Source organism: Pituophis catenifer, unplaced genomic scaffold (genome assembly GCF_029215685.1).
Source record: "Pituophis catenifer annectens isolate HBS135680 unplaced genomic scaffold, rPitCat1.0.hap2 SCAF_3, whole genome shotgun sequence".
In the NCBI taxonomy this organism is placed as follows: Eukaryota; Metazoa; Chordata; class Lepidosauria; order Squamata; family Colubridae; genus Pituophis; species Pituophis catenifer.
In genome coordinates this window covers 187784918-187796714 of record NW_027256883.1, presented here as the reverse complement: position 1 = coordinate 187796714, position 11797 = coordinate 187784918, and the positions used below count along the sequence as shown (strand labels likewise).

At 36.4% G+C, this 11797-nt stretch overlaps 1 protein-coding gene across 2 annotated transcripts in view; it reads right to left on the bottom strand.

Moving 5' to 3' along the window:
* Positions 1-372: 372 nt before the first annotated feature.
* The window catches only part of PPP1R16B (protein phosphatase 1 regulatory subunit 16B), a 68220-nt gene continuing 56795 nt past the window's right edge, over positions 373-11797 (bottom strand). Inside the window, exons 4-10 of one of the 2 annotated variants that reach the window (XM_070939974.1) lie at positions 11550-11653; positions 9315-9439; positions 6507-6632; positions 5418-5493; positions 3956-4085; positions 1934-2102; positions 373-894 (exon numbers count right to left, since the gene is read on the bottom strand). In XM_070939974.1, the coding sequence (XP_070796075.1) occupies positions 373-894; positions 1934-2102; positions 3956-4085; positions 5418-5493; positions 6507-6632; positions 9315-9439; positions 11550-11653 (1252 nt within the window). The remainder of the gene's footprint in view (positions 895-1933; positions 2103-3955; positions 4086-5417; positions 5494-6506; positions 6633-9314; positions 9440-11549; positions 11654-11797) is intronic. The other variant, XM_070939975.1, reaches the window with a different exon arrangement.

Below are 11797 nucleotides of genomic sequence, written 5' to 3'. Positions count from 1 at the left end.
AAACTGGGTCCTCTCTTGTTTACCTAGTCTGCTTGTAAAAGAGTATTTGTCAGTAATGCTGTACCAATGTCAACAGAATTTATTTCTGATGTGCCGATTATGGTCCCAGAAACCCATGAATAGATATTTCAAATCAGATTAGAGTTGCAATCAAATGAGCACTCTCTCATCTAATAGACAAAAGTTATGTGTAGAGTTTCACTTCTCTTTCCACCTACACATGCTCAATTTTTAATGAAACTGCAAAAACAAAATATGGAATTAGGTATAGTCCCAGATGATTGAACCAGATTCTGTGATCCTGCAAAAGTAAAAATGAAGATTCAGTAGTAGATGCAACATGCCTACCAACTTGGTAGGAATAAACTGAGATCAGGAAATCCTACAGCAGCCATGCACCTTCTCCTCCATTTCTTCCATGGGAGCCTTGAATTTTAAGAGAGGTGGGTCACCACTTGATATGGTGTAATAAACTGAAGTTCCATTGGATGTATAAGAAGGTGTCCTGGAATTAATCAAATGTTCTTTAGCTTCTCCCCCATTTTCCACTGAGTCTCCTATACCGCTTGCAAAGTGTGTACTGATAAAGGGGTGATTGAGAAGTTTGGCTGCTGCTCGCTGCCGTTTCAGTTCAGAAAGGGTTTGGTGGCTTCTTTCTTTGTACTCCTCCCAGATGTGATGAGAGTCAGAAATCCCAGGGGTATTGTAGGGCAATGCTTGGCTTCCATCATTGTCCAGGACTGAATGCATTAACCAAATATCTCCATTTGGAATAGAATATTGGTAAGGAATGGAGGGTAGACTGAGTCCATTCTGAAGCAAATTTTCTGAATCACATTGTGTTCCTTTTGTTACCAGCTCTGGAAGGATTATAGCTGTATCAGCGGTCAAGTTCTGAAACACAAAAATAAATATGAGGGGTAACTTTGCTGTTGCATCTATCAAAAAACCCGATAATTTGTCCATGTTTACTGATTTTCTTGCATTATAAAATCAAGCCCTTGTGCTCTACTACATAGCTATCCAACCAAAGGCTCAGGACCACATGAGATATCCCAAAATCTTTGGTGTGGCTGCCAGAGAATCCCTTCCCCAAAGTTCTTACCAAATTGAATTTCTTAAAGAGAGGAAAAATAGTACATTATTTGACCAAGGATCTAGATCAGGGGTTGGCAACCTTAAACACTCAAAGAGCCATTTGGACCCGTTTCCCACAGAAAAGAAAACACCGGGAGCCACAAAAACCTTTTGACATCTAAAATGAAGATAACACTGCATATATCATTTTTTACCTTTATGCTATGTATAAAAAACTATACTGTGTTGCATTTATGTAATCAGTGAACTGCTACAGAGAAAACAATTTTTTTGTTTCTGCATGCAACAAAAACATTTTGAACTCTGAAAAAAAAAAAGAGTCAAAAAGCTCAATAAATCATGTGCTGGCGGGTGTCGCACATTGGCAGTTGTGACGCATGTTTTGAGCGACGGAGCCACACCAGAGGGATGAAAGAGCCACATGCGGCTTCAGAGCCGCAGGTTGCAGACTCCTGATCTAGATGGTAATCAGGTTAAGTCAATGATAGTTTTCTTTTTCCTTGCCCCATCTATTATGCCCCCAACACACAACTCTGAGGCTAAGTATGATTAAGAAGAAAATGTGCAGTCTTGCTGTACTGAATGTTAAACCAGTACGTGGCTTTTTCTTCACTGAAAGGAATTTGTAAAGAATAATTTTTTTCCTTTAAAAAATGTGAGAGGTTAGCAATGATATCAACGTAAGATGGAAAGGGAAATAAAGAAGATTGCATAATAGGCATATACGCTTTGGTTATCATGAGTTTTAGTTGCTCCATTAAGATTCACATGGTTTCTTGATTGGAAATGCTTTAATAGGAACAAGAAAATATATTAATTATTAGATTTTCCTTACTGGATCTGTGTTCTCTTGGTTAGAGGAAGCCTCCCGAATGTCAATATTGTAATCAGAAGTTCTTTGCTCTTCAGAAGATTCTATCTGTTGCCAGATGATAGCCTCCTTCTCATATTCCTTTCTATAAAGGTTTGTTCGATCTGAAAGGCTTGCCCTCCGCACCACTTTTCTAGGACAAGATGTGAAGAGAAGAGATTTACTAAAATGGTGATTTGCAGAAATGAATATAGCTGCACTTTTCTGAAGAAAGAAAGACGTCTACCTGAGCAGAAATGGACCAGTTTTCTAACATCAGGTGGTACTCATGAGTCATTCTTTTTATTTATTCAAAAGTAGATTGTCAACCATCGCAAAATTGAAATTCATGGATGAATCCTCATCCATCCATATCACATACTGAATCACTCCCTCACTTTAAATTAAATTCATTTCTGTTACACGTTCATGGTTTAGAATTTTTCAGACAGCTATTTAATCATATAAATATGTCAACCAGCAAATTGTTCCTCTATTAATTATAAATCTTACTGCTGCTTTTATCACAAGTTGTTGGACAAATAAGTACACGACATACATATTCAAACACTAAGAAAGTTTTGGATTCTAAATTAATTTTCATCACAATTTGTATGGAATAACATTTCTTGAGCATTTAAATATTGCACATTTAAATTCATAAATACAAAGCTACTTTTTGGTGCCTTCGAGTCAATCTTGATTCCTGGTGACTGCCTAGAGACAAATCCCTGTAGTTTTCATGGCAGTTTTTTCAATGGCAGTCATTTGCCATTGCCTGTTTCTCAGGGCTGAGAGAGAATGACTGGCCCAAAGTCACCCACCTGGCTTTGTATCTAAGTATCAATTTTCTAATGCGAGTTCTGAGCCTAGAACTCAGGGTGTCCTGGTTCATAGCCTGATGCCTTAACCACTACACTAAACTGGCACTCTTACATATAGTATCATACACCAGGATATTTATTAATTAGAGTAAGTTCATATCTATATCCTAATTATGATGGGGAAATCTCTTGGTGTTTCATTTAATGAACTATTCTTTTTATGGCTTCCCATGAAGCCATAAATGATACTCCAGATGTAGTTGCAACTTGCAGTATCCCTTTCCGTTGCCCATTGAGCAGTACTCATAGCTTAAAATATCATTGCATGTTCCTCTAGCTAATAGAAAAAAAAGTACTCTATTGCTATCCATTTTACATTGCATGAAACTCTATTTCCAGATTACTCAAAGTATAAAGCAATTGGTTTAAATCAAGGATACATAACATAGATCTTATAGCTAACCAAAAGAACAGAAGTCAAGAGTTTTTGTTTTATTAGACTAAAAATGGTGTCTAGATTCAAGCCAGTATTTTGTTTTTAAGTTTGTCTATCTGCCCCTGCCCCTCCCCGCAAACGACAATAGTAAAGTACAGTGATGCAGAACTAGAGGGCATAATATGGATTTCTCTTGAAAACAGTATAATTGGCTATGTCAATGATAATGGCTAATGAGGTATCTATAGCATATTTCCAAATGTATCCACCATTTGAAAGATTTGTTGATCCCTGCCTTATGAACAAGCCAAATATAATAACCTATTTAAACTTGGCAATCTTTTGTCAATATTATTTATTAAAACATATTTTGAATGCCATAATAGATGACAGCACATGTTGAACTGCTGGACAGTTTCTTTTATTCAACTCTACCAAATGAGTGCATAATTTTCTAATGTGAGGTCAGGCCACCGATTAATAGAGAAAAGATTTATCAATAGAGTGAAATACTAATTTTAAAATTTATCTGAAATATGGACCCTATTTGCTTCAGATAAAACCTGTAGAAAAATAGTAGTGGTTTTGGGGGACAGTGTATCTTAGTACAAATATTTTGGTTAGCATTTCTTGCACCTCGAAATTAGATGGTCATGGTGAAAATCAACTTCAAGAAGTTCAACCTGTAGTTTAGAAAAAACTTAAGACTGACTGAGAACAGATTTTTTTTTCCCCTTATTCACTCACCCTCTGCTCCCAGTGCTTGATGTTCTCCTATTCAAGGAGGATTTATGTCTCATCTGAGATTTCATGATGACATCATGTTTATGCTTCAGCTCTAAGAGCAGAACCTTAAACTCCTCTTCTTCACACAGGTCTAAAGGAACATAGATAAATTCCTTTAACTGAATTGTTCAGTGATGATAAAACAAACATAAGCATGAACTATTGCATCCAGTAGACATTCTACATGGTAGTACATGGGTCAGGATAAGGAAAAATAGGAGTCTTGCATATCTTTAAGAACCATAGAGTTGATTGCAGATTTGCCTACTGTTATTTGAAGATCACTGTGGATTAAGGCTACCATATCAGAGCTACATAAATCTGGATAATTGCACCCAAAAGTTAAATTGCACCCAAAAGGTTCTGTACCTCTTTGCTTCCATCTAATGGTCACCCAGATATTTGCAGTCCTGTAAAACAACTTTGTTTACTTATTGCAGATGCAGTAAATATCCAGTCACTTCTGACATGCCTTCTTCTGACTCTAAGGAAGGGAAAATGTCTTTCTGATTGTCTTTTTTTTCTATTTAAAAATCCAATTTAAATATATATGTGTATGTACAGTACATATGGGATATTAGTATACTATACAGATTGCATTTTAATTACTAATATCAGGATTTGTAGATTTAGAGAAGTGGGCAATGCAGGGGACATCTATATTCTGAAGGATATATTTGCCCAAGAAGTGCATCTGAAACTATTCCTTAAGCATCCATAGTTAATCTATGAGCTATAATCTATAATCTAATAATCTATAAGAATAATCTATGAGAATGTCTGGGCTCTGCTTTCAATTTAAGAAATATTAAACAGATAAATAGCTTTTAGGACCATCTGACAATTTCAGGATTACTGAAGAAATACTTAAAAGTGAATACAATGGTTTTATTCTAAAGTGATATGAAGACATAATTCAGACTCAGTTTTTCTTTCTTCATCCTTGATACAAAACACAGATTTTCTCACATGTAAAGGTATTCTAAGGAGCATTTTCCCATACTTTACATAATAGCAATGTGTGTGTGTGTGTGTGTGTGTGTGTGTGTGTGTGTGTGTGTGTCTTTCCTCTAGCCAGGTTTTTCACCTGGCAGCAAAAGCTTGCTGGCTGCCAGAAAGAAAAAAAGCCCAGAATCGAGTGGATGTGATTCCACTGAGCTAGGGCTGCAGAAAAACCTTGGTTACGTAGGAAAAACCTGGTTAGAGGAAAAACACACATAAATCCTACGAAGAAGTGTGTGTGTGTGTGTGTGTGTGTGTGTGTGTGTGTGTGTGTATGTAGATATATATATATATATTCCAATTTTCTTGTAGAAACTTTGACTAATTTAAGGATACAAGGGCTGGGCAAGCTAAGAGAGCAATTCCTAAAAGAGTCATGCTGTCAAAACTTTGGCCAAGAATAGAAATGGCAGGAATTCACCTATTGGCATCTCATCCATAGCTGTTCGGGCACTCAAGTTTGCCCCATGGGACACTAAGAGCTCCGCCATTTGCATCTGGAATAAAGAAAATGATGTTAAAATGTAATACCTTCCCACAACATCACCCAAATTTTAGTTAAATCTAGCACTCACAAGATAAGCTAGGCAGTGGTGGGTTTCAAAAATTTTTACTACCAGTTCTGTGGGTGTGGCTTGGTGGGCATGGCATGGCTTGGTGGGCGTGGCTTGGTGGGCGTGGCAGGGGAAGGATACTGTAAAATCTCCATTCCCACCCCAATCCAGGGGAAGGTTACTGCAAAATTCCCACTTCCTCCCGATCAGCTGGGATTCGGGAGGCAGAGAATAGATGGAGGCGGGGCCAGTCAGAAATTTTACTACCGGTTCTTCGAACTACTCAAAATTTCTGCTACCGGTTCTCCAGAACTGGACAGAATCTGCTGGAACCCACCTCTGAGGCTAGGCAACCTGTATGAAGGTAGACCCTCTAAGGCGAGATACGTTTTCAATAACTACCTTAAAATTAAAATGAAGTATGAGAGAGTGTGTGAAGCTTTTGAACATATCTAATATACTACTAATTCTGCACATGTGCATCATCTAACATGCAGTATATCAGGAGACAGCAATGAGGCCCTCAATGGCAACAGGTTACATACTAATAAATCAAATCTAATAAATATTTCACTTCAATTTTCCCCAAGTTGTGCCTTTCAGAAATACTGGGATTTAAATTTTCACAAGCTCTACTCAGCCTGGAGAATGGGTGACTCAGAATTCTAGAAGTCATAATCTAATACTTCTGAAATATACTAGGCTGGGCAAGATTGAGCTAAACCAGGAACATGGTTATACTGATGTTTTAAGGATGATTCACAACTAGGTAGTGCAGTAAATTACTATCCTACTCTCTGCTTGCCTCTTCTCACAAGAACAGCCCCAAGCTGACATTCAGCGACACACAGTTCTGGACAGATTCCATATAGCTATATGGTAAATATATCTTGATAACTCAGTTTTTCTTGATTGCTCTAGTCCTATTTGAACTGGTCCGTTAATGAAACACATACATGTCCCCAGAAAGCAGCAGCATGGAGGGGTTCCCAGCCATCACAGTCCTTGAGGTCCAGTCTGGTTCCCTGGTCTAGAAGCAGTTCTGCTGCATGTAGATAACCATTGGCGGCAGATATATGTAACTATAGCCAGGAAGAAATAAGAATGTTTTAAATGTCTGCAATTTTCTGTAATATATGTACAAGTATCTGTATACCCTTATTTTTTTTTTCTTTGCATATTCTTTTTAATACTGATTTTTGTCTTGTTTTGATTTGGCTTACAGCTAACCGGATGTTCATTCTATGTAAATTAATTATCAGTGGCTTGCTATAGTAGTCAGCCTCGTTTCAGACTAGGGGAAGCTAGTGTTTAATGTGGGTTCTATTCTTACATTGACCTAACCAAATAAATATGGATTATTAAATATATAATAATTAAGTATTAACTAACCAATGGTAAGGTTTCTTGAGCAAATGGAAACAGGTAATACCTGCATTAAAAATCTGTGCTGGCAGCCCAAAGTTGGAATCTAGCATCAAGCACCATGTCTTGCTATTGTGAGCCATTCTGATAGGGAGCCTTATAAATCTTTTAAATAAATAAGTAAAATAAAATGTTTTAGGATTCAACTAAAAGTGGACATTTTTATGGGGTTTTTTTGCTTCTATTTGTACAGTGGAAAAAGCCCGTTAACTCTGCTTCTTCTTTCACCTAAAAGGCTCCCCTGAAGCTGATGTTATGAGAAGATTCAAAATGAATGCCATTCTAGCTCTTTCCTCCTACCACATCATGTCACAGGTAATAACAATTTTGGAGAAGAGAAAAGCAATTTAAGTGTGTTAACTGGCTCTGAAGGATAAGACTGGACTAATTTTTCCTCCCCAAATCCCTAGTGAGATGGCCTCACTCCTAATTACACAACTGTACCATGATTTCAGCAGAGCAAAAAGTATGACCATAAAACCCCTGGAGAAATATGCAAAAAAACTTCTCTCTAGTTCAACATTCTTGATGTATAGCAGCCATTCAAAAAGCAAGCAGAAGTTAAAGGCAATAGCTGTCTTCCATAATATTTCAGCGCAGTATTTATTTAAAGATGCCACCTTTGATTCTGGAGATAATCTACAGTTGTCAAGCCCGGCAGTGTAATCTCTAGGAATTTCTCTTTGAAGCTGCCTAGAATGGTGGGCACTATCCACTATTAGTAGGGAATTCTATAGCTTATGGATGAAACAAGATCTTTTATTGGTCTAGAACAGGGATGTCAAACTTGCATCGTCATGGCGTCATCACAACTTTTTCCCCCTTTGCTAAACGGGGCGTGGCCAGCATGTGACGCATCTGGCCCACAGGCCGCAAGTGTGACACCCCTGGTCTAGAATTCTACCCCTTATTTAGATTCAATGGATAATATGGGGAAAATCCTTTTTTCCATAGCATGGGGTAATGCCTATTATGTATTACTAAGACCCTAGTAATATTGTACAATGTGTATTTCATTAGAACTGCAGTCATGTTATTAAAAAAACATGCATTGTCAAAGTCAGTATCAGCATTTAGGAATACATGGGACCATTCTTATAAAATCATTTCATTGTTTCTGTTTTATGCATTACATTTCACAACATTATTTGAATGTATTTTTTAGACCAGTTAACACAGAATTCACCATTAACAAGTTAATGAAAATATAAGAAAAATATGATTATTTATTTCCCTTGCTCTGTTATTATATTGATTTTGCAATCCAAGTTCAATCTCTGACATATACAGTACTACACAGTAGAATAACATAGCAGAAGCTTTTACAGGGTGAAGCACCTAATTTAGCCATCATTGACTCTAACTTCATCCAGAAAGGCAGTTCCATGATAATCTCTACTGTTGAATGCAAATCTGATGAATAGACAGATAAAACTATAAGATTAGTTTATTCGAATCTCCAGTCCCAAACTTAGCCTAAATTAATGATTATGCCATGAGATCAGTATAGTATGTTAAGAGATTTCTATTATTGTTTCTGTTATTGAACAGACATAGGATTACAAAATGAATCTTTGGCCAATTCCATACTTTCTGCCAACTACTTTCTATGTAGTTGTCAACTGTATAGAAACATTAATTTCTATGTAAATGTCAACTGTATAGAAACATTGTATTTAACTCTGTCTTTAGTGTACATGTACTAGAGTTTGCATGTGGCAACTTTTTTTTTTTATTTTATTTTTTTAATTTGATTTATATGCTGCCCTTCTCCAGAGACTCAGGGCGGCTTACAATGCGTTAAGCAATAGCCTTCATACTTTTGTATATTTATAAGTCAGCTTATTGCCCCACAAACTGGGTCCTCATTTAACCTACCTTAGAAAGGATGGAAGGCTGACTCAACCTTGAGCCTGGTAAGATTCGAACCTGCAGTAATTGCAGGCAGCTGTGTTAATAACAGGGTGCTTTAAACCACTGTACTACCAAGGCTCCTACTTGAACACTGGGCTGGGGATTTATTTATTTTTTGCATTCATTTGCAACCTCAAATTTCAATTCCAGTCATTCTGTTGCAGGAAACAAGCAAATGTAATAGGCAACACACCCAACTCATATCCCTAGCCCCAATCATGAATCTAACAAGTCTCCATATGTCTACTTCCAAGTTAAAAGCAGCTATGCTTTTCCAGATGTAATACAGGAGAAGCAGCAGTTAAGCCTTGGCATAATATATATATGAAAACCCTACAGGGTATCTTGAAGGTGTATAGGTCCAACTATATTCAAAGATGGCCAGTCTGCATGCCAGCTGTAAAAGCAATGTGGCTACGGCTCACCAGTGAAGCACCTTGAGCATCTATTATGTTCAGATCCTCTCCTCTTGCAATCATCTCTGAAATATCATCAACCATTCCCTGTTCAGGAGCAGCTCGCATCTCATTGATTTTCTCTTGTGTGATTCCTACAATGAATAGAAGAGGAAATTTGCACTGTAACAATTCCTGGAAACATTAAAGCAAATGAATAGGAAAAAATAATAATTTTTAAAAGTGCCTTTCCCATTTATTTATTTAAATGCAAAAATGCTGCTACCAATTTCCCATTCCAATCCCAGGGTCTCAGTATAGTTCTCTTCTCTATTCCCAACATCTAATATAACCCATATTACCAAAAAATGATAAAATTCCATGAAAAGTGCTACTACCCCAGATATCAAAGATTGAAAAGAAAACTGAAAAGGTATTTTTTGACTCTTCAGAAACAGTGATGCAATCTTTGGCTTAGATTTTATCTTATTTTACAAGACTAAACCATTTTTATTCAGGCCCAAGAACATAGCCTTTTTTTGTTCTGGAACCTACTCTCTGGAACTTCTTTCCCCCAGAAATCAGATTTGTCCTGACCCTCTCAGCCTTATGCAAGGCCTAAAAGACATGCTTCTGTCTGTGAGAATTTTTATTCTGTATTTTTTTTTAACCTCAGCTAAGTTTTTATTATTTTTAAACTAATTTAGTAAGTTAATTTTTAGGGTTATTTTTGTTTGTTCCTCTTGTTTAATTTCTTTTCTTTGCCTTGCTATTGTAACTCAATAGCTAATTAATTTGCTGGACATGTGCATATTGCTATCTTTTAAATTATTTTTCCATATTGTTTTCTCTGTATTTCTTTTTTTTAAAATGGCAATAAAATTACAGATATAACATAATACAATGTGTCTATCCTACTCTCAGTGCTTTAAGGCATACTGGAGATCAGAAAAATTCTACTGAACTCTCTATCTAAAGTTAGAAAGAGGAAATAGACTCATGAGTTTTAAAAAAATGTACCAAGTCCTTCTTTTCCTTATGAAATATCTCAGTACCAACTGGAGGAAGAGTTGCATTCTTGACCTTGACTTCAGAGCTGTATTGTATAATATGTCCTTTGTGTAAATGAACTGTAATGATAATGACTCTAAATAGTCTTTCTATTACATAAGTTTTAGAAATCATTTGGGAGAGTAAACATTGCATTGCAATATATGAACACTTTTCTTAATTATTAATACTTCATTTTAAAAAGAAATATTAAAAAATCAAGGTGTTTTTTTTTACATTTTCTTATGGGAAAAGTTGTAAAAGAAATATATTGATAATGCACCTACTATTTGCTTTTTATATTTTGGTTACTTTTTATATCATTATATTGACATGTAATATCTGAACAACCCTGCTATCTTTTCAGTAAGAAAAACCATTAAAAAGGCATTTTAAAAAATCAGGATTCTTATGAATGTTACTTTTTCATTCTAAATTGATCTTTTCCAAATTTAATAATAATAAACAAAATGTTTATGCATAACAATTGCACATATTATGCATCCATGACGCCAAGCAGAAAATATAACTCACAGTTGATAAAATGAACAAATGAATGGAAATGCTGCTTCTGCATTTCCAGTACAGGTAGTCCTCAACTTACAACCACAATTGAGCCCAACATTTCTTATGTTAAGTGAGACATTTGTTAAGTGAGTTTTCCCCCATTTTTTGACTTTTCTTGCCACAGTTGTTAAGTGAATCACTGCAGTTGATAAATTAGTAACCTGGTTGTTATGTGAATCTGTCTTTCCCATTGACATTGCTTGTCAGAAGGCTGTAAAAGGTGATCACATGATCCTGGGACACAGCAAAGGTCGTAAATATGAACCAATTGCCAAGCATCTGGATTTTGATCACATGGTCATGGGGATGCTTCAACGGACATATGTCACATTTTTCAGTGCCATTGTAACTTTGAACAGTCACTAAATGAACTGTTGTAAATCAGTCCCAATCTAGTCCCAAATAAGTACTTAGATGGCAGAACAGTGTTTTCCAATCTGTTGGCGCTGCACCTATGTTTATCTATAACTCCCAGAATTCTAGCTGTGATCAACAGCAAGAATAAATGAGCATTTCACACCAATGCATCTGAAAGGGAAGAGATTGGTACAAGCTGCCTTAGTCTCCAAACAAAAAAATTATAAAAATTTTTGGGGCAAAAATTTGACAGAATCTCATCTGATGTTCCAGGTTCCTTATCCTGCTTACCTTGGTATGCCATGCAGGTCTCAATAACATCCAGAGTTGGTTCATCTTCACAGAGATCATATGGCATGTTGCCATCTGCATTGACTGCCAGTAGGTCTGCCCCACTACAAGAAAAAAAAAAAAAGCAAGACATGAGAGATATCTGCACAGCTGGACAGAAAATCCTCAGGCACTTTTAAGGATGTATAGTAAGGGGCAAAAAATGCAGCCTACAGGCCAGGTACAGCCTGCCAGCATCCTCACCATTC